Genomic DNA, 21,894 nt, shown 5'->3' with positions numbered 1-21,894 from the left:
CTGCCCGCTCATAAATCCTACTTTAATTATTATTATTATTATTATTATTATTATTTTTAGGGACAGGGTCTTGCCATGTAGTCCAGGCTGGACTTGAACTCCTGGACACACGTGATCCTCCCACCTCAGCCTCCTGAGCAGCTGACACTACAGGCACATACCAACACACCAGCTCACAAGTTCTACTTCAAAGATCTGTCTGTTCTGGGGGATATCACATTTAGAATCTTAAGCTTTGTCCTCCCTGATAAAAACTTGTGGGGAAAAGTGAAAGAGAAAGGAGGACATATTTATTGAGAGTTTTCTGGGTTAGATGGCAGGCACATGCTGATGTACTTGCACAAAAATATCTCATTTAGTCCTCACCGCAGCCCTATGAAGATGGAGTCATTATCTCCATTTATGGATGGGAAACTGAGGCCTCCAGCAGCTGGTGTCACAGAACTAACAAAATCGCAACGCAAGCCCAGGTCCGCCTAACTCACAAACGCTTACGCTGACAACTACTGGGGAAGGGAAAAAAATCCCAAGACTCCAGCATGGCATGGTACTTTTTCACATTGATGGTTCTTTTAAATTCTTGTTTTTCTTGGATGCAAAATTTTCTGCATAATTAATTGCCTTTGGAAATGATGAGCAATTTCCCATTCACTGAGTTGGAAATGCCCTGTAGAAATGTAAATGGCAATGTGACTGCAGGATCCTCACTTGTGGTAATGCCTGGGATGGGTGTGGGGGAGTCTGGAGTCTCCCTGGGTGGAGCAGGATTCTAAGCCTGGCTCTGACACCCAGGCCCACACTGGCCTGGCAGGTGGGGAGGCCAGGGGAAGAGGTGACTGCCAGAGGACCCTCCTAGCAGCATGGAAGAGGGTGCTGGCAGGTTCCCAGGGTCAGGCTCCCGGGGTGAGATGAGCCCATGCACGGGAGGAGGTGCTCTGGTGTCGCACTGCCCAGCCCAGCCCTGCCCTCCACGGAGCCCTCCTTAAGTCACTGAATGTTAATTAAACACAGGACATGCTCCTCTCCTTAAATACAGTCAGCCTGTAACTAAGGGGGCAGATTTCCCCATGCAAAGATGAGACTGCTCTGGGTCACAGGCTACTGACATCTTCCTTCTCCCCATTCTTTTGCACCCCAATTTGTTGCTCCGTGGATGAAACACCTTTGAAAACAGAGCTATAGGAAATGGAAACACCCCCCTTCCCTGGGAATTAGAAAAAAAAGGATCATGAAATCTGGCTGGGTTAGGTTGGGCCTGGGCTTGAGGGGCCTGCAGCTGGTGTAGTATGCCTGTGAACTTCATGAGTGCTAGCAGGAGGTGGCTGGTGGGCAGAGCAGAAGGGTCCTCTTTGAAGAGAGACAAGCTGCACAGAGCAGTAGAGGGGATCAGCGGAGGTCTCCCTCCGCCACCTGCAGTTGAACAAGGTGGTCTGAAGTCCACGGACCCACAGACCCCCTTTGAGTCCCCCCGCCCACCTCCTCTTCTTCAGGTCTGGTAAAGATCCAGAGGTCTTGTGTCCACCACCCCTTTCACCAGCACTGTACTCTCTCTCTTTCTTTTTTGAGATCGAGTTTCGCTCTTGTTGCCCAGGCTGGAGGGCAATGGTACGATCTCGGCTCACTGCAACCTCTGCCTCCCAGGTTCAAGCTAATCTCCTACCTCAGCCTCTGGAGTAGTTGGGACTACAGGCGCAGCACCGTACTCTCAAGATGCAATCCATAAAATGGAGGGTTTCCTGATGATTCACGTAATGGCCACAAGCCAGGGAGAAGGCAGGAAGCTGAAACACCTGGATGACCCCAAACTGGTGACACTATGGATTATTTAGAGCTGGTTGTTGCTCTGTGACAGCAAAGAATTCATTTGCTCTGAGACACAGCCAGGTGCCAGACGTCCACTGCCTTCAGGTAGGCTAGGGTTGAGGACACTGACGGCCAGTGACAGTTCAGCAGGGAGTTAAGGAATCCAAACCAGGTGAGTGTGCATGCCTGGGAAGGGGTGCACCACCCACACATGCGGGACCCTCACTGTCCAGCGGATTGTGCCCAATAAATGTGCCTGGACCAAATAATTGAGCTAACAATATTAATAGTAAAGCCAGAGTGGTCTGGAGGGGTATTTTTTTCCTATTTGTAGAAACGACTCTTTTGAAATCAGTAAGCTGTCACAGAGAAACCACTCTATAATAAGCAATGAGTGTTCAAAAGGAAATTAGATAAAGAACCTAATGAGCTTGTATTACCTGAGCAGCTTTTATTTTTTAAATGACGCTAAGAGGCTCTTATGGACATGATGTTCTACCTCTCTTTAAAAACTGCCTTTAACACGGATGCTGTCTTAGTTACTGAGCCATAAAGAGTGTCTGGATTCAGAGGCTGGCCAGAATTATCATTCTGGCTGTCTGGAACTAAAGGTAGTAAAGGCCGAACAGTGTAAGAACATTGTATTCCCATCATGAAAGACAGTCATCTGGAAATAGTGACAGACACCAGGTTTCGGAGTTAGAAAGACTGCGCTGATTCCTACGTCCTCTGTGTGGGAGCGGGGTGACCCTTGGGCTGGCCACTCCACTGATCACCCCCGTGCAGGGTGGCTGGGTTGATGAGAGATCACGTTTGTGAGGTGTGTACCTCAGTGCTGATCAGCAGCAGCACCTAGTGAATGCATTGTTGTTGTTGTTGTTTTGTTTTTTTTACTTCCTGTGCCTTCCTCAAACCCACAGCTCTGGGCCTTTGCCTTGTGACTCTCTTCCATGCCAGTCATTGGCTAGTCCAGCTCAGATGGCGGCTTCTCCAAGAAGCCTTGCTAACAGCCACACTCAGCTGGCTGTTCTCAGCACTTTGTCCCTTCCTGCCAGAGACTGTCACACCATGCTGTCGTGACTGTGTGTGCTTGCCTTCCTCTCTGCACTGTAGCTGAGATATCAGGTTGTTATTCCTAGCACAGTAAGTGCCGGCCAGATGGATGGATGGGTGGAGCGAGGGAGGGAGAGATGGATGGGTGGGTGGGTGGATGGATAGATAAATGGATGAGTGGATAGATGAATGGGTGGATAGATGGTGGGATGGGGGGATGGAAGTAGGTATAGATTGATGGAGAGAGGAATGAAGGTATGGACAGATGGATGATGGATGGACAGATGGATGAATGGAAAACTGAATGGATAAATGGAAGGAGAGAGAAATGGGTGGAGAAACAGATGGAAGGATATACTTCCTATGTACTGAATTGTTTCCCTGAGTTCTCCTGTGCTCTCTGAGTGATCAACACCAATGACCATCTCCCTTTTCTTCTTAAGACTCTGTTCCCCTTTGGCTTTTCAAGGTCCTTTGCTGGGTTCTCCAACTCTCCAACTTCTAAGTCCCCTTCAGACACCCCCACCATACACCTGGTGCTCCCAAGGTTCAGACTTTGGCCGATTTCTCATTTCACCCACTTTCTCTAGAGAACAAATCTTACCAAGCATCTTTTACGACAACCTCTATGCGGACGATTGTAACCCGACCCCTATATCCCAGCCCCTTCTCTGAGATCTAGTCATGTTTTAAATGTATTCATTCAGTAAAGATTTAGTCAGTACCTCCACAGTGTCCAGCGGGTCTCCCATATTCCTGTCCTGTTCATGTGGGCCTCTGTGCTCATCACTTCTCATGGGGTCAACTGCAGGAGCTTCCTAACTTGATTCCAGCCGCTATATCTACCACTCCAACCCTCCCTCCATGTTGCTCCCACCTGGGAGTTTTCTGATGCTCTCCTAAACCTCTGATAGATAAAATCCAGCACCCCTCTGACACAGGAGGCCCCAGTAGCTCGCCTTTCTATGGCACTGAGTTTTCTCCCTCTGCCGCCATGACAGTCCCCAAGGCCCCTTCTTCCCACCTCAACCACTGTATCCCCTTCCCCACTCCTTGGCCACCAAGGCCTGATCTGAACATGGCTCCTGAGGCCCTCTGCTGTGACACCCCTTCCCCAAAGAAATACGGGCCCTCTGTTTGGGCCTCCTGGGTGGATTCCATTCCATTCCTTTTCCATCCGCATTCACACTCAAAGATGATAAAAGATGGTCTGGTGCCAAGAGTCCATCTGTCCACACAGATCCAATGATCAACACAATATGCAAATGCAAAGACAAGGAGTCCCTGCTTCTTTCTCTCTCTGAGCCAAGAGTGGAAAAAGTGATTGGGAGGACTTGGGCAGGTGAAGGAAGACATAGCAAGGAAAATGAAGCAGAGACCCTGAGCCTGGGCAGATGCAGGGAGGGGACTGGCTGGAGAGAGGGAGAACAGGGAGTAAAACTAGACAGGGACAGGCTCCAGCAGGGGCAGACAAATGGCTTCACACCCACCTCTGCCAACAGAGAGATAAGGAATGAGATAGAAGGCGAGATGGGGCAGGTCATAGCTGGCTCCTGTCTGGTCCAGGGCTCAGGTTACCTCTGAGAGCCCGAGCTGATAGAGCTCTGCCACTGCTGAGTGGAGCTGAAGGGCCACACATCAGGAGGTGGTGCAGGCAGAAGGGGCAGGCTGGAAGAGCCAGCAGGAAGGTGCCCCTCCCCACAGGATGGAGTCAAGGAGCACGAGGGCGGGCAGTAGCAGATGTCAGAGAACCTGCTTGCTCTTCTCTCAGGGTCTTGATGAATCTGCTGCAGGCACATAGGAGTCCAGCAGCCCCCAGAGCAGACAGGGTGGCGGGTGGCTTGTGTAGGTGGGGCATATTAAAAACGCGCCATTCGGCACTCCGAACGCATTGCTAGAGACACCCATGTAATCATTTGAAATGAAAACTGCTCAAATGAACTGGAAAATGTTTTACTTGTATTTTCTCATATTCCCGAACCTTTCTTTCCACGGTTCAAAAGTTTGCATTGTCTAATTGCTGATTTCCATTTGTGAATGAATCAGCGTAAAATAAAATTAAGTGCCAAATTAATCTACCCATCTAGTTTTAGGCATTAATTATCCTCTGAGCCATTTTCTCCTGCGCTTGCTGCATGTCAAGGCAAGCCTGGATACAGTGATGTGGGATCCAGTATTTGACTCAGGAATTTAAGCCCAAACAGTAGAGGATGTCCTTGATCTCTAAGATCCACAGTTTATTGTGAAACGGGGTTCTCATTCCAGGCAAATGAAACACATTTCTCACCTTTTAAAGGTGCACTAACACTGTCAGACCAAATAAATTATGGGAGCAGAAATTCACTGCATGGTTTTATGACACATTTCCCCAGTTGCCCTGATCAACCAACTAACAACATTACATTTCCTCTAAGTGTCACGGGGTCAACCCCAGTGTGGCAAATGCAGTGCTGGTGAGGGCAGAATTTTGGAAATTGCATGTGCTGTTCTCCTGGAGTTATGCCAAGGAAGGCCTTCTTGGTTCTGCTAAAAATCCCCCAGGCATCCAGGATACAATTACAGGGTCCTCGATCCCTGGGGAATGGGAAAACCATATATGGTGATTTCATCAAAGCCACCACTCTTGAAGACTATGGGGACAGAGAGTTGGACACCAGGAAGAACAAGTGTATCATATCTCCAGCAGGGTCAAGAGAACTTTGGGGACCGAGGACATAGAGCCCCTGACCCATTTCCTTTTGAGGTTCAGCATTATCAGAATCTTTCTAAAAGGAGGGAGATACCCTTAACCCAGCACTGTTGGCGATAGGAATGCAAATGTAACATTCAATTTCCAGCTACTCAGAAGGCTGAGGCAGTAGGATCACTCCAGGCCAGGAGCCCAAGAGCAGCCTGGGCAACATAGCAAGACCCTGTCTCTAAAATTAATTAATTAATTAATTAAAATAAATTAGCCAGGCATGGTAGCATGCACCTGTAGTCCCAGCTACATGGGAGGCTGAGATGAGGGGATTACTAGAGCTCAGGAGTTAGAGGCTACAGAGAGCCTCGACTGCAATACTGTACTCCAGCCTGGGTAACAGAATGAGACTCTGTCTCTAAAAAATAATAATTAAACAAAAGAAAAAAGAGAAGCATTCAATTCTACCTAGTAACACACTGCCAGAAAACGTAGAGCCTGGGCTACTGGTGTTCAAGGTGGAGGGCTGGCTCTGATTGGAACCCCTTAGAACGTAGCTCCCCAGAGCAAAATGTCATGCTTCGGAAACAATGGCTGCATACGTGAGTATAAACTAGGTGTTGTCACTCAGGCGCCCAAGGATGCAGCAGCTCTGCCGCACATGCTGAATGCCCCAGAAGGAAAAGGCCACTAAACCACCAAGCATACCCTGAGTTTTTTCTCAACAGCGACACCATGTGGCAGCAGCTAAAGGCACAGGCAAGCGGGCTGCTTAGCAGACTTGGGTTCCCTCTTTGCTTGACACTGGAAGCAGAAGGGATTTTGGAGTCTACCTCTGTGGTTCTTCGATGAAAACATGAGGGAACTTGCCCAGGAGGAAGGCGCTGGACTGCCTGGTAATGAAGAATAGCTGAGGTACTTGAGCGATTAATTACAATAAAGTGATAGGAACTTATTTGTGGTACCCGAGCCAGTGCTTAGACAGGAGGGAAGATATAAGTTTAAATTATACAGATTTGCATCAGGAACAAAAGGTTATGCTTCCATTCGGACAAACCAGTCCTGATATCTTTCCAGGCACTAAGAAAAGCAACCAGAGGAAACCTGGCAGGGGAGACATTGCTTGGGGGGAAGACTGAGGCTTTGAAATTCCATCTCACCCTTTTAATAATACCTCTGCATTTGCTTTTCTGTAGACAAGCTTGGAGGCCCAAACAGTCAGGCTCTGACTCTCCCCAACTACCTCAAGGGGAAAGGAATCTGTCAGCTTCCCTAAAAGGGAAAAGGAAAAAGGAAAACAAAGTCAAACAGAAAAGCTAATGTTGCTTCTCATCTGTTTGAAGGCATAAGGCGGAAGAGACACGGGTTCTGTGCAGAGGCACTGTTGGACCCTGGGGAAGGAAACCTGTAGGCCCTCAGTTGGAAAATATTAAATTCAGGGAGCTTTTAATGAGCTTGAACAGCTCTTTGATGGTTGCTGATGTTAAGATGTAAATGGAGCATTTGAAAGTGTGAGCTTTCCAAGAATATGGTTTTTAGGAAGCAAGTTTCCCTCTTGCCATCCCTTCCCTTTGGGGCTATTCAAATGAGACCTCAAGTCATCACATCAGTGGTGGGGTTAGGGTTATAGCAACTATAATGTGAGACCCAAAGAACCCCCAGCTCCAGCTAGTACCAGCTGCTACTCTGGGTAGAACAGCAATGGCCTCACACAGATGGATTGAGAAGGGATGGGATAAAAGGCATAAAATTAAAGGCAAGAGTAATCAAATGTGATGGAAGCAAACACTGCTAGCCAACCTAGCAGCACAAATTACATTTAGCACCTCCGACAGGGAGGGGGTAATCATGAGCAATAAATCCAGGCTCTGGAAAGAAATTATGGGCTAAATCACTTGACAATGGGTAACACCAGGGAAGTCATGGATTCAGCTTCCCAGGAAAGGCTCAAGACAGTGTATAAAACCCATCAATCACACTGAGACAAATTTCACTGGGTAGGGCCCCAGGACAGTCTAGATCTGGATTCCTAAACAGCCTCTGAGTTTCTCCCAGAGCCAGAAATGTGGCAGCAGCACAAACACGCCTCTAGTCCCACCATCCAGCCTAGGGATCCTTCACCCCAGTGCATGGTGGCTGCTGTCCACTCCAGGAAGATCAGGCAAAGTCAATACACAGGCAAGGGCCGTCTGCTTCCTGTTGTACATTTCTGTGCTGTCAGCTGAGTCCACTCCCTGCTGTCATGGATGTCACAAACAGTTCCTGGAACTTGTTCCTTCCTCAGTCTGAGGCCCCAGACGGCACCTAAACCATCCTGTTATCTGCAGGTTCCTCCCATCGCCTCCTCTAGAGCCCTCTAAGTTCTCAACTCCCAGCTATTCTCACTACAGCTTAGCAGGAAAGCAATTTGATCTAATGAATTCTCACCAACCCTCAAATGATTATCTCTTTTTAGAAGAACAAGCCAGAGAATGCAAATTATCTGCTCAATATGGGCTTTCTCAATATGTGTAGGGGAGGTTCCAGACCTTCTCTGGCCATCTTGTGTAAGATAAACCTGGGAGAAGAGGAAGGAAAAGCTCCATCACCACCACCTCTCCCACCTCCCAGTCATCATTCCATAGATGGAATACTCATCCACAGCTCCATTTCTGCCCTATACAGCTTCCCATCTTGAGGCAGGACCGAAAGCCCAGGTCTCCTGGCTTGGAACCATCAGTGGACAAGATCCCATCTTATTATAGAGACACAGAGGAGCTGTCTAGCATTAAGCCAAGTAAGACCCTAGAAATCCAGTCCTGCTCCCAGAAGGGGGATCCCTTCTGCTCAGAGACTAAAGGGGCCCCAGGAATTGGGGTTTCACATCCAGAGATCTTCAGGATCTCTGCTCCATCCCATCCCTGGACCCCGAGCAAAGCTCCCTGCAGCTTCTTGGCTGCATTCATTTTATTCATCTTCAGCAGAAGGTGCTTCAACACCCTAACTGATTGGCTTCCCCAGGTTCCTGGCTTGCTGAGGATCTGCCTCTTTCTCAGGACCCTTCTAGCACACCTATCCCTGCTTCTAGCCCACAGCTAGAGTGCCTTAATGAACCAGGGGCTTGGAAGTGAGGAAGCGTCCTTGTATTGTGCTGCTGGAACACCTGTTTCTTCCCAAGATGCAAACTCAGTTCATAAGATGCTTGGTCATCCGAGTCCTTCCTCATAGAGCAGGTCACTTGCTTCCAACTTGTTTTAGAAAGGAGGAGAAACATTACTCCCAGAAAGTCTTCAGCATGAGAGGGTTATACAGATAACAAGGACTTACAATTTTCTTTGGTCATTATTACAGCTGGTTTAAGGAAAGAGTGGGTTCCCATTCTACCGGAATAAAACTTAAGTTGAACAGAAACTCAGAATCTTCAACATCGCAGACTTTTTTTTTTTTTTCCTGCTCTTGGCTTTTTAGAAATGGGGAACTAATAGGAAACAAGTACATGGTCATACTCCCATCTGCTTGTCCACTGGCTTAGCATATATTGAGGGCTTCTACCTGGGGACAGAGTACAGTTGTTTTTCAATATGATACCCCAAATCTACTTGCTTCAATCAGCAACTGAATTCAACACTAAGTTCTGGGCGGACACACACGGAATGGTTAACAGTGACTGCCTGAAGCTTGGGGGTGAATGGGAGCAGAGTGAAGGGTAACTTTCTCTTTTCACTCTACCTACATCTATACTGCTGTGTTTGTGGTTTGTGTTTGTTGATTTGTTTGTTTTGAGACAAGGTCCTACTCTTTCACCCAGGCTGCAGGGCAGTGGCATGATCTCTGCTCACTGCATCCTTCACTTCCCAGGTTCAAAAAATTCTCCTACCTCAGCCTCCTGAGTAGCTGGGACCAAAGGCATGTACTACCACGCCTGGCTAGCTTTTGTGTTTTTGGTAGAGGCAGGGTTTCAGCATGTGGGCCAGGCTGATCTCGAACTCCTGACCTCGAGCAATCTGCCTGCCTCAGCCTCCCAAACCGTTGGGATTACAGGTATAAGCCACTGTGCCAGGCCTGTGGTTTTTCTTTTTTTTCTTTTGAGACAGATTTTCGCTCTTGTCCCCCAGGCAGGAGTACAATGGTGCCATCTTGCCTCACTGCAACCTCCACCTCCCAGGCTCAAGTGATTCTCCTGTCTCAGCCTCCCAAGTAGCTGGGATTACAGGCGCCTGCCACCACGCCTGGCTAATTTTTTTGTATTTTTACTAGGGACAGGGTTTCGCCATGGTGGCCAGGCTGGTCTCAAACTCCTGACCTCAGGTGATCCACCCATCTCAGCCTCCCAAAATGCTGAGATTTCAGGCGTGAGCCACCACGCCCAGCCAGTTTTTTGTTTTTTAAACACAGAAAGTGTATTCATGGACTCCTTCAGATATCAAAGTAAATTCAGAAATGGCCAAAAAGCAAAAGGAAGTGAATATTTTTAACAACGTGGTCCAGGCTTATCAAATTTCTGATGGAGGCTGAGATCTGGGAGATCAGCTAAGTGGGAGGGTGACCTCTTCATAGCCACAGAATAGTCCAGAACAGACCCAGGCATTCAAAGTTCACCCCAAGGCTGGACTCTGCTCAATCCCTCTCACTGGTCTCTTCCAGGTTTCTGCCCCTGAAGCTCAAGAGCCTCCAAAGCTCCAGCCAGCTCCTCTTTACTTAATCCCTGGCAGCCCTCAGGACTTGAGGAGCAGGTGTGTGCCTTGAGGTCACTGCCCCCCAGGTGACCCTCTCACCTGAGAGGTATCCAGGAAAGGCAGTGGTATTTTACCTCATCCTAGCATCCCTCAAAGCATTCCCGGGTTAAAGATGGGAACTTTCGCCAGCACAGAGACCTGAGCAGCTTCTGAAGAACTCCGTGGCAGACACAGAGGTCAGATTTTTGCCAGTTCGTTCAAATGAACTGGGTTCCCCTCCCTCTTCTACCTTGGTAGAAGCACAGAAAAGGGAGTTTAGCAGCCCATGCAGCCACCGAGACTTTCCCTGTCACCTCATTAATCACCGGCTGCCAGTGCCCGCTTACCTGCAGATGTAATTCGTCTTGCAGGAGTCCTGCAAATTCAAACAGTTGGGCTTCTCCCTCTCTTCATAGGAGCACACAGGCACGATGGTCTGTCGCCTCCGCTCTGTGCAGGCGATGTCCCGGCAGGAGCAGAAGAGCATTCCATAGCTGTGCTTGGCCGGGACCTTGTCAAAGAACTGCCGGAGGGCCTTGTGGCACTTGCGGCGGTTGCAGACATCGTTGGACACGCTGGTGGTGCACGGGGTGATGTACGCTGATCTGTACTTCTTGCAAGTGTCGTCGAGGTTGCAGGCCTTGGCTGCATCCAGGCAGTTGTTCCCTTTGGGAATGTGCTCCACTGCAAATGCAGAGAAAGACAGGCATGGTCACAGTGCTCGGCTCTGTGTTCTCACCTACTCTGTTTTAATTGAGATCTTGCCATTTATCTGGCATTGCCAGTGGCTCTAGAACTTAATGAGTTTTGAAGCTAATAACTTAATGACTTCATGACAAGAGAAAGCTAGGAGTACAAATACTAGGAGTCTACAGCAGCACAAAAACTCCTAACATTCCCACAGATGTAGAATTAGGAGGTGCTAGGTGAGGCCAAAACAGAGGCACCTGCCTGGCTATGTACATATGAGGCAACAGGAGAATAAGCTTCCAGCCCCTGGTTAGTAAACTGAAATGAGGATAAAAGAAAAAAACAACAAATTATATACTTGTTCATGATATGCTGAATGCAAGTATAATTGCCATACAATCCTCCAAGAATATAATTATGTAATAAATGCATATAGTACATGCTAATTACTATATGATTACAGAGTAATTACATGGTTATTTGAGCCCAGAAGACAAAATATTATGCCAGATTCTCTAAACAGGAAGAAGCAACCACAACGAAGCTGTATTTAAGTTTTAGTTCGCAGGATGTTGAAAGAAAACCAGAATAAATCACATAAAAATTGGCAAACCTCTCAATTACCACTTAACTTACCATAGACAACACGTGGGCTCTGTGAGTACTAAGGTTCTAGATTAGAAAAATTCAGCTTGTATTTTGAATAGAATTTCAATGGGCTCCAGGAAACTCACAACCTATACACTCACACCACCAGAGAAGCCAATGCTGTCTACACTGCCTGCCCTCTGCTGTCTGCAGCAAAAGCATAGTGGAGGCAGGGCCCATTCGGTGCTGGGCAGGCAGGCCAAGGCCAAGGCCAAGGCCAAGGCCAAGCCCAATAGCGAGGTTAAAGGATGAACGGACAACAGGAATTCAACCCTGTCCCTGTTAGAAGGATGTTTCTGCAGGGAGAGGGAAGTGATGGAAAAACCTTCCAGAAACAATGTATAAGGTAGTCCATGGAGTACTGATGATGAAGTGTAGCAGTGATTCTCTGGAGCGGGCAGGGAGCTGTTGGACCAGCACTGTGCAGCCATGGGATGAGATACCCAACCAAGTTCCTCCTCAGGCCTCAGCCCCTCCATGGATTCTATGACTGCCTTTCATTCTGTTTATGTGCCTCCAGTTGATAGGGGCCAGGAAGGCATTTAGGAAATGACAAAAGGCTAAAAAATTGACAAGAGACAAGGAACAGTTGGGTTAGGTGGGACTGAAAGATAGAGCAGTGTATTTGCTGCCTGTCTAAAGGGCACACGGTATATTATTCAGCCTTAGAAAAAGAAGGAAATCCTGCAATGCGTGACAACATGGATAAACCTTGAGGACATTAAGCTAAGCAAAATAAACCAGTCACAGAAGGACAAATACTGCCTGATTCCACGTATAGGCGGAATCTAAAATAGTCAAACTCACAGAAGCAGAGAGTGGAATGATGGTTGCCAGGGGCTGGAGAAGAAAATGAAAAAAAAAATGGGGAGTTGCTCTTCAAAGGGAATAAAGTTTCAGTCATGCAAGATGAATAAGTTCTAGAGACGTGCTCTACAACACTGTGCCGATTATTATCAATATTGTATTGTACACTTAAAACTCTAAGAGGGTAGATTGCATGCAAAGTGTTCTTGCTACAATTTAAAAAATTGTACATAAATAAACAAAGGGCACACAAAGCAAGTCCAACATTTTAGGAAAACAACTCTCCCTGTTCTACTGAAGATGTGTCTTGCTTTCAGAAAACCCATATGTAAATATCTGAAATCACACCATGATACCCTGGCACCATGAGTCATATTTTATTGTGCTCCGGGTTCATGTGTCTTCCTGTGACATCAGAGTCCAAGAAACTTGCTGTAGAGACATATAGACCAATGGAACAGAACAGAGCCCTCAGAAATAATACCACACATCTACAAGCATCTGTAAATGGGAAAAGGATTCTCTATTTAGTAAATGGTGCTGGGAAAACTGGCTAGCCATATGTGGAAAGCTGAAACTGGATCCCTTCCTTACACCTGATACAAAACTTAATTCAAGATGGATTAAAGCCTTAAATGTTAGATCTAAAACCATAAAAATCCTAGAAGAAAACCTAGGCAATACCATTCAGGACATAGGCATGGGCAAGGACTTCATGTCTAAAACACCAAAAGCAATGGCAACAAAAGCCAAAATTGACAAATGGGATCTAATTAAACTAAAGAGCTTCTGCACAGCAAAAGAAACTACCATCAGAGTGAACAGGCAACCTACAGAATGGGAGAAAATTTTTGCAATCTACTCATCTGACAAAGGGCTAATATCCAGAACCTACAAAGAACTCAAACAAATTTACAAGAAAAAACCAAACAACCCCATCAAAAAGTGGGCAAAAGATAGGAACAAACAGTTCTCAAAAGAAGACATTTATGCAGCCAACAGACACATGAAAAAATGCTCATCATCACTGGCCATCAGAGAAATGCAACTCAAAACCACAATGAGATACCATCTCACACCAGTTAGAATGGCGATCATTACAAAGTCGGGAAACAAGAGGTGCTGGAGAGGATGTGGAGAAATAGGAACACTTTTACACTGTTGGTGGGACTGTAAACTAGTTCAACCATTGTGGAAGACAATGTGGCGGTTCCTTAAGGATCTAGAACTAGAAATACCATTTGACCCAGCCACCCCATTACTGGGTATATACCCAAAGGATTATAAATCATGCTGCTATAAAGACACATGCACATGTATGTTTGTTGTGGGCACTATTCACAATAGCAAAGACTTGGAACCAACCTGAATGTCCCTCAATTATAGACTGGATTAAGAAAATGTGGCACATATACACCATGGAATACTATGCAGCCATAAAAAGGGATGAGTTCATGTCCTTTGTAGGCACATGGATGAAGCTGAAAACCATCATTCTCGGCAAACTATCAGAAGGACAAGAAACCAAACACCGCATGTTCTCACACATAGGTGGGAATTGAACAATGAGAACACTTGGACACAGGAAGGGGAACATCACACACCGGAGCCTGTTGTGGGGTGGGAGGAGGGGGGAGGGATAGCATTAGGAGATATACCTAATGTAAATGACGAGTTAATGGGTGCAGCATACCAACATGGCACATGTATACATATGTAACAAACCTGCACGTTGTGCACATGTACCCTGGAACTTGAAGTATAATAAAAAATAATAATAATAATAACAAAAGAAAAAAGAATTTTGCTGTAGAAGGCAATGAGCAAGACAGGAGCCCTTCTTGGGTGTGGAGTACAGGAAGCTGGCATCTGCACATCCATCCTGGCTTTAACAAGCACACCTGGTACTGTTTCTCCATCTCGCTCTTTCTATGTCTGCTCTCTGGCTCCTCTATTTCTACACTCAGGCTTCCCAGGAGTCAGGAGTGAAATATTCACCACGTGCCCTGACAGGGCCACCAGGGCCTCTGGGCCTTGGTGACACTTCTAGCCTTCTCCTCTTTTGAGACTTCTAATATTTTGCTATTGAGCCCAAGAGCAGTGATTTATATTATTGAAAGTCAACAGTTCTCTAGATTTCTAAATTATGCATTTTTGATGATAATCTAAAACAAATTAAGATGACCATATTCTGGATCAGACTTTTAAGGCTGGGTACTGGTACACAATTTCACTACCTGCACTTACATTTGTATTGATGTTGAGTGGCACTTTATAATCTCTAGCCAAAAGGGAAAGAACAGAGGCACAGAGCTAGATGAATACTTACAGGAAGTGGCCAGTGAGATAAAAACAAACAGTTCAAATGGAGAAAAATGCCTGAAGAATGGTGTCAATACGTGGCACCCTAGTAATACAGGCCTGCCAAACTCAAAAGGACCCATGGAGAAGCCGAGCACTGCATTCAAACTGTAAGCACCAATTTAGTTTCAGCAAAATAATATTATCTCTTACACTAAATTAATGTTATTAACCTGCATTTCATTGTTTTCAAAGTTCTGTTCGTATTTATGTGTGTCGTTTCCATAGTTGTGTAAAAGCCAAGAATAAGAGCTTACAGTTGTATGTTTATAAATGTCAAATAACATCATAATAAAAATAATGAAAGTCAACACGTAACATCCAGGAAATTAATTTTTCTCTGTAAGGAGTCCACCAACTTATACACAGGCTTTAACAAATTTGGCCTAGTGGGCCAGGTGCGGCGGCTCACGCCTGTAATCCCAGCACTTTGGGAGGCCGAGGCGGGCAGATCACGAGGTCAGGAGATGGAGACCATCCTGGCTAACACGGTGAAACCCCGTCTCTACTAAAAATACAAAAACGTTAGCTGGGTATGGTGGCCGGTGCCTGTAGTCCCAGCTACTCAGAAGGCTGAGGCAGGAGAATGGCGTGAATCTGGGAGGCAGAGCTTGCAGTGAGCTGAGATTGCATCACTGCACTTCAGCCTGGGCGACAGAGTGAGACTCTGTCTCAAAAAAAAAAAAAAAAAAAAAAAATTGACCTAGTGTATACCTTTTTTGTTATAATAATACCTTTTTAAAGTTGTTAAAACTACATATGCCATTAAGGTTTTCCTCTTAATGTTATCAGAAAAGCAATTGTTTTTTTAAAAAAGGCTTTGTACAAAGTTGGAACAGGGTGAATAATTTTATGTCTAAACCAATTGCTCAAAGTTTACTTCATGTAGCAGTGGGTGTGACTTAGCCTCACTTTCTACTGATTCTATTTTCATCTATGTATAACTCTTGCCAGAGCACCATCGCCTTACATTATTTCAGAGCCCATGACAAATTCTAGAATGTACAACCTGGCACATTCAAAGGGGAAAAAACTATTAATTCATTTCTAGCTCACAGGTGAACATGCGACTTCCTTTTTATTTCAGATTCTCATTCACACAAAATATTTTTATAACCCTTGCCAACTTGACATTTGAGGTCAGCATTACCCAAATACCAGAACTGAACAAAGACAAAAGAAGAAAATAATAGACTGATACTGCTTACAAATACAGATGCAACAATATTCCCCAAAATTTAGTAAACTGTATTGAGCAATATGTTAAATGGCTAATGCATCATGACCAATTTGGGTTTATCTCAATAATGCAAGGGTAGTTTAATACTTAAAAATATATGTAATTCACCACACTAACAGAATACAGTAGGAAAACTATAATTATTTCAATAGATAAAGAAAGAGCATTCAATAAATTTCAATACTCATCCATGATAGAAAAAAGTTCAGCAAATTAAGAATTAAAAAGAATCTCTTAAATCTGATACAGAACAGCTATGAAAAACCTATAACTAAAGTCATATTTCATGGTAAAATACTAAGATCAAGAACAAAGGATTCCCCTTCTTACTGCTTATAGTCAATGTTGTTTTGGATGTCCTATACATCTCTAAAGAATCCACAAAACAATTATTAGAAATAATAAATGAATTTAGCAAAGTCATATGATACAAATTTAATATATAAAAAGTAATTGTACTTTGAAAAATACATACTATTTTTATTGATATATAATGTTTGTACATATTTATAAGGCATATGTGATTTTTCATTAATGCATAAAATGTGTAATGAGCAAGTCAGAGTATTTAGGATTTTTCTGAGTCTACAAGCTTCATTTTTAAAAATTTTATTTGTAATTAGTAAATAATAATTATATATATTATGAAGTAAAATGTGATGCTTTGATATATGTTTAATGTTATGGAATGACTAAATCAAGCTAATTAACATAGCCATCACTTTCATATGTTAGCTGCAAAAAATTAGAAAATGAAATTTTAAAAAATAATTTTATTTACAGCAGGATCAATGAATAAAAAATATAAAAAGCACTTAAAATGAATGTAACAAAAGACATACAAGACCTCTACACTGAAAACTAAAAACACTGCTAACAAAAATTGAAGACCTGATAAATTAAAATATATACCATGTTCATGGATCAAAATACTCAATACTGTTATGATTATTAAGGCTCAATATTATTAAAACTTAATAGCTTATGTAGTTTTAACAACTTTAAAAAGGCAACTAATATTATTATAACGAAGAAGGTATACACTAGGCCAATTTTTTAAGCTTGTAAATAAGCTTATAGATAATTATCTCCAAATTATAATACATTTTGAAATTGTCAAACAGATTCTAAAGCTTATATGGAAATGAAAAGGACACAGAATAACTAAAGCAACTGGAACAAGGAAAACAAAGTTGAAGGATTCACACTAACCCTTCTCAAGTTTTACTATAAAGCTTAAGTTATCAAGACAGTGTGGTACAGTATAGGCATAGACAAATTGAACAATGGAAAAGAAAATAGAACTCATAAATATCCCACACACCTACAGTCATTTGATTTTTTTGAAAGCAACACTGAAGAAATCCAATGGGGGAAGAAAATATTTTCAACATATAGTACTAGAATAATTGGATAATAATTTTTAAAAAAGAAAAACCCAAATACAAACAAACAAAAAAACCCCCAATCCCTACTTCACACCATACACAAAAACTAATATAATATGGATCACAGACTTAAACATAAAAGCTAAAATCATAAAGCTTTTAGAAGAAACATAAGATAATCCTGGAGATAGACAAACATTTCTGAGACAGGACCACAGAAAGCAATAACCATAAAAGATAAAACGTTGATAAGGTAGAGTTCATCAAAATTAAACACTTCTGATCACAAAGGACACTGCTAAGACAATGAATAGACAAACCACAGACTGGGAGAAAATATTCACAAAACATACGTCTGACAAAGGACTGGTATCTAAAATATATTAAAAATGCCCGAACCTCAATATAAGAAAACAACCCAATTAAAAATGGGCCAAATCTTTGAACAGACACTTCACAGAATAAGATAAATGAATGGCCAAGTAGCATCTGAAATGTGTTCAACATCATTAGTCATCAGAGAAATGCAAAATAAAACCACAATGAGATACACTCTACACTCACCACAATGGTTAAAATTTGACATCAAATGTTGTTTAAAAAATGTGATGTCTCTAGAATTCTCATACATTGTTGGTGGGAATGGAAAATGGTTCAACCACTTTGGAAAAACGCTGGGTAGCTTTTTATAAAACTAAACAGACAATTACCCTATGACCCAGAAATTCTACTTTTAGGTTTTCATCCAAGAGAACTGTGAACATATGTCCACAAAAGACTTGGACAAGAATATTATACCAGCATATTGATAATAATAAAAACTGGAGACAGCCCATGTATCCATTAATAGGAAAATGGCTTAACCAACGGTGGTCTATCCACAGTTATCCACCTGGACTACTACTCGGAAATAAGACGAGATGAACTATTGATACACAAAATAGTGTGGATGAATCTCAAAAACACTCTGTTGAGTGAAAAAAAATAAAAGACTACACACAGAAGTACACACAGTATGATTATATATGTAGTTCTAGAATAGGCAAAACTAATTTATGATTTTTTAAAAAATTAAAAGACTGGCTCCTTCCAGGGAATGGGGGTGAGGATTGGCTAGGAAGGAATAAGAGGTAACTTTTTGGGGGTGATGGTAATGTTCTCTACCTTGAGAATGGCTTGTGTTGCACAGTTTGGGCCAAAACTGAGAGAATAGTATGCTTAAGGTTTGTGCCTATGTAAACATTACCTCAAAAATGGGGGGAAGGCCAGGAATGGTGGCTCATGCTCGTAAACCCAGCACTTTGGGAGGCTGAGGTGGGAGGATTGCTTGAGACCAGAAGGTCGAGACCAGCTTGAGCAATATAAGGAGGCACTGTCTCTACAAAAAATTTAAAAATCACCCAGGCATGGTGGCATGTGCCTGTAGTCCTAGATACTCAGGAGGCTGAGGTGGGAGGATTACTGGAGCCCAGGAGGTCAACGCTGCAGTGAGCCATGATCCACACCACTGCACTCCAGCCTGGGTGACAAGAGCGAGACTGTGTCTCAAAAAACAAACACCACCAACAAAATAACAAACCACGAAAAGAAACAGCCTAAACCAATATTGAACACTGGTTAGTGATATGTGTGCTGATGCATTTAGGGGCAGTATATTGATAAATGAATTTTAAAAATTTAGAAGATGGACATATGGGCGCTCATACAGCAACCATATTTAGATGTGAATATGGAATACAGGTGTTGGGTATATGCATTAACCATATTTTTTTCCACTTTTCTATATGTTCGAAATGTTCATAATAAAATATTGGAAAAAATAAATTCATGCCTACCTTATTATTACTCTTTTCAAAAAGTTTCACAGGGGCAATTGCGCACGGCACATGGGAAATCACTCTTGGCCCCTCCCCTCCTTTCGCCTGCTAACTTAGTCCCTCACAAATCCACCTCCAGCTCTCTCCGGGGCCCTGATGCTACGTATCCTACTGCAATGAAGTTCAAAATAAACACTGCTGAAATCACAGGATATATAAATTAGGGTTGAGTTTTCACCTGGTAAGAAGATTGATCCTCTATATCTATTAAATGGATCCCCCAGTGCACGAAAATACTACCTCAATGACTTGAGGGCACCGGGAGGAGAGGGGAGAATGATTCGATTTACACCCTTGGAGTCAAAGCCAGCCTTCCATCAGCTCGCACACCGCACAGAGGATCAGGAGCCCGCCTGTGTTTTACGGTCTGGGCACAAGCGCCTTCTCGCCTGCGTGGGAAGGCTTCTGAACAGCTTTACCATAACTCTTAACTGCCATCCTCTCCACAGCTCATTTTAGAGCTCAGCATTAAAATGTTGCTTTCCCCCTCCCCTGCCCCTCTAATCTCTCCCTCCATCTGCTGTTATTCATTCTTTAACTTGGTAGAACGTCTGGGATGCTGTCTGAATGGGAAGTATTCTCAGAATGAACGCTGTTTACTAGAAATCCTTTTTTCTTGGGGGAGTGCATATGCGAGTGGGTTGTGCTCAGCTAATGTGCTCCTCTCCAGCCTCGGCTCTGTATTACGGAGAATGCCATTTAACCAGATTTTCATTTCAAATTCCACACAGCCATGTTGTTACTTTGCCAGTTACGTATTGCTTTCTTTACCATCATTCTAAGCCTCTCTGGCTGTGATCACATCTGGTGGTGACTTGTTTCTTGTTTTCTTGGCCATGGGAGGTATAACATTCATGGCAACTTGAGGGCGAGATCCCAAAACCTGCGATGAAAAGGGTCAGGTGCTGCTGAAGGAGGCATGGATTAGGAGTGAGGGGCATCTGGGTTTTAAATGTGGTCCAATCATCGGGGCGTCTTTGTACAGTCAGCTTTCCCCCCGTGGACGTCAGTTTCCCTATTTGTGGGATGATATATCTAAGGTCCCTTCAAGCCTTAAGACTCTTTGATTTAATGGTTCTAATATAATTTGCCTTTTCTAAGTATAACGTCAAATATTTAGAATAAAATGTGGTGATGAGGGACAGAATGTAAAACCCCAGCCAGAGGCTCTATGCACTTGAAGGCACTGGCCTCTCAGCAGTCTGCTACTCCAAAGGAGTACATGGACCAATGATTTTAGCCCTGACTTGCAGGCAGAGCAAATGTAAAAGGTCCCTCCAACACCGTGAGATGTGGAAGTGTCAGGGATGACTTATATAATCAGAGAAGCTTTCATATTCTAAACTCCTCTGGAGCAAGGAACTGCCTTTATCCCAAATACAATCCTCACACTGTCCCAAGTAAGAGGCTATCACTGTGGCCGGCAGCCCTGATTATTTACACTTAGAAAATGCCACCGTTATTGGCAAACACCAGGGCCAACTAACCAGTTGAAACGATTCAGGATGAAACACAGATGCAAGCAACTAGAAATCCATTTCTATAGATTATGAGGTGGAATAAAACAGTAAATATATTAAAATCTGCATGGCCTGCATGAGATATGATTTACGAAGCAAAAATTCACAAGACGGTAAAAGAATGTTTGTTTGCAAATGCTTGCCAATTTCTGGTATCTTTCTGCCTTTCTTTTTAAGGCTGCAGAATTGAATTCACAATTTGTTTCCTCTTTTTCTGACTTGATTAATTACTATGTTAATATAACTACTGTTCTTCTAATAGGCTCCCTCTAATGTATTGTCCCAGAAAATTAAAAAATGGGTAAAAGATGCCAGATCTTCACAGGTGTAGGCAAACTTTTCTGGAAGCTCACAATGGCAGTCTGGGCTTCTGATATCCACACGGATCGTATGGCAAATTTGATCATACAGGTTGTGACCCTTGTAAATGATCCTTCAAGAGCTTGGTATTTTCCAGCTAGGGTGCTAAAAATTACATTTAAAAAGCACATGTTGGCTATTTGGAACCCATTTTGTCATTCGTACACTGTTTCAGACATACTGTATTATATGATGATGAAATTCCTCCTAGTTCTGTTTTTTCATACCTTACACAACTATATTAAACTGCAAGCCATACCCAAGTTTTCTCTGGGGTTCACGGTGACTGAATTATGTTCAATACCTCTAAGTTTGGAAATAATTATTTGGTCTGGTGAAGACAGTTCCCCATGTTAACCACACGTCACGGGCTAGCCTTATCCATTAGAGCTTCCATTTCCTTAATGCACATTCTGTCGCCAGCCTGCACCCTCTGCTGTGCAAACCTTAAAAAATTGGATGTCTCCTGTAAGTGGTGTGCAAGTCACATGCTTGCTGCTGCACAATGATTAATAGTGCTGTCCCAGAAAATGGGATCATTACATTTTTAATTAACCTTTCCAACCTCCTCCACCTTTTCCTTTTGTTATACATTGGATCTCTGAAGTTTTCTACTTGTTTATGTTCAACTAGGTTTGAAACAAAGGCATGAAAAATGGTTGCAGGTGACACAGGAGTCGATGCTTCAGGTGAGATGCCTGGTAGGGTGCAGTGCCTCATTGTACATCAGATGGAGGGACAGGCGCTTGGAACTTGGTGGCTGGGTTCCCACC

The 21,894-nt window shown here is 43.7% G+C and overlaps 1 protein-coding gene across 6 annotated transcripts in view; it reads right to left on the bottom strand.

Moving 5' to 3' along the window:
• The window catches only part of LOC105467293 (GDNF family receptor alpha 1), a 215,256-nt gene that overhangs the window by 49,620 nt on the left and 143,742 nt on the right, over window positions 1–21,894 (bottom strand). For all 6 annotated transcript variants that reach the window (XM_071069064.1, XM_071069065.1, XM_011716773.2 and 3 more), the window contains one exon: window positions 10,578–10,914. In XM_071069064.1, coding sequence (XP_070925165.1) covers window positions 10,578–10,914 — 337 coding nt within the window. The remainder of the gene's footprint in view (window positions 1–10,577; window positions 10,915–21,894) is intronic.

This window comes from Macaca nemestrina, chromosome 9, assembly GCF_043159975.1.
Source record: "Macaca nemestrina isolate mMacNem1 chromosome 9, mMacNem.hap1, whole genome shotgun sequence".
NCBI classification, from domain to species: Eukaryota; Metazoa; Chordata; class Mammalia; order Primates; family Cercopithecidae; genus Macaca; species Macaca nemestrina.
The sequence above is the reverse complement of the archived record's forward strand: the minus strand, read 5'-3'. Positions and strand labels throughout refer to the sequence as shown.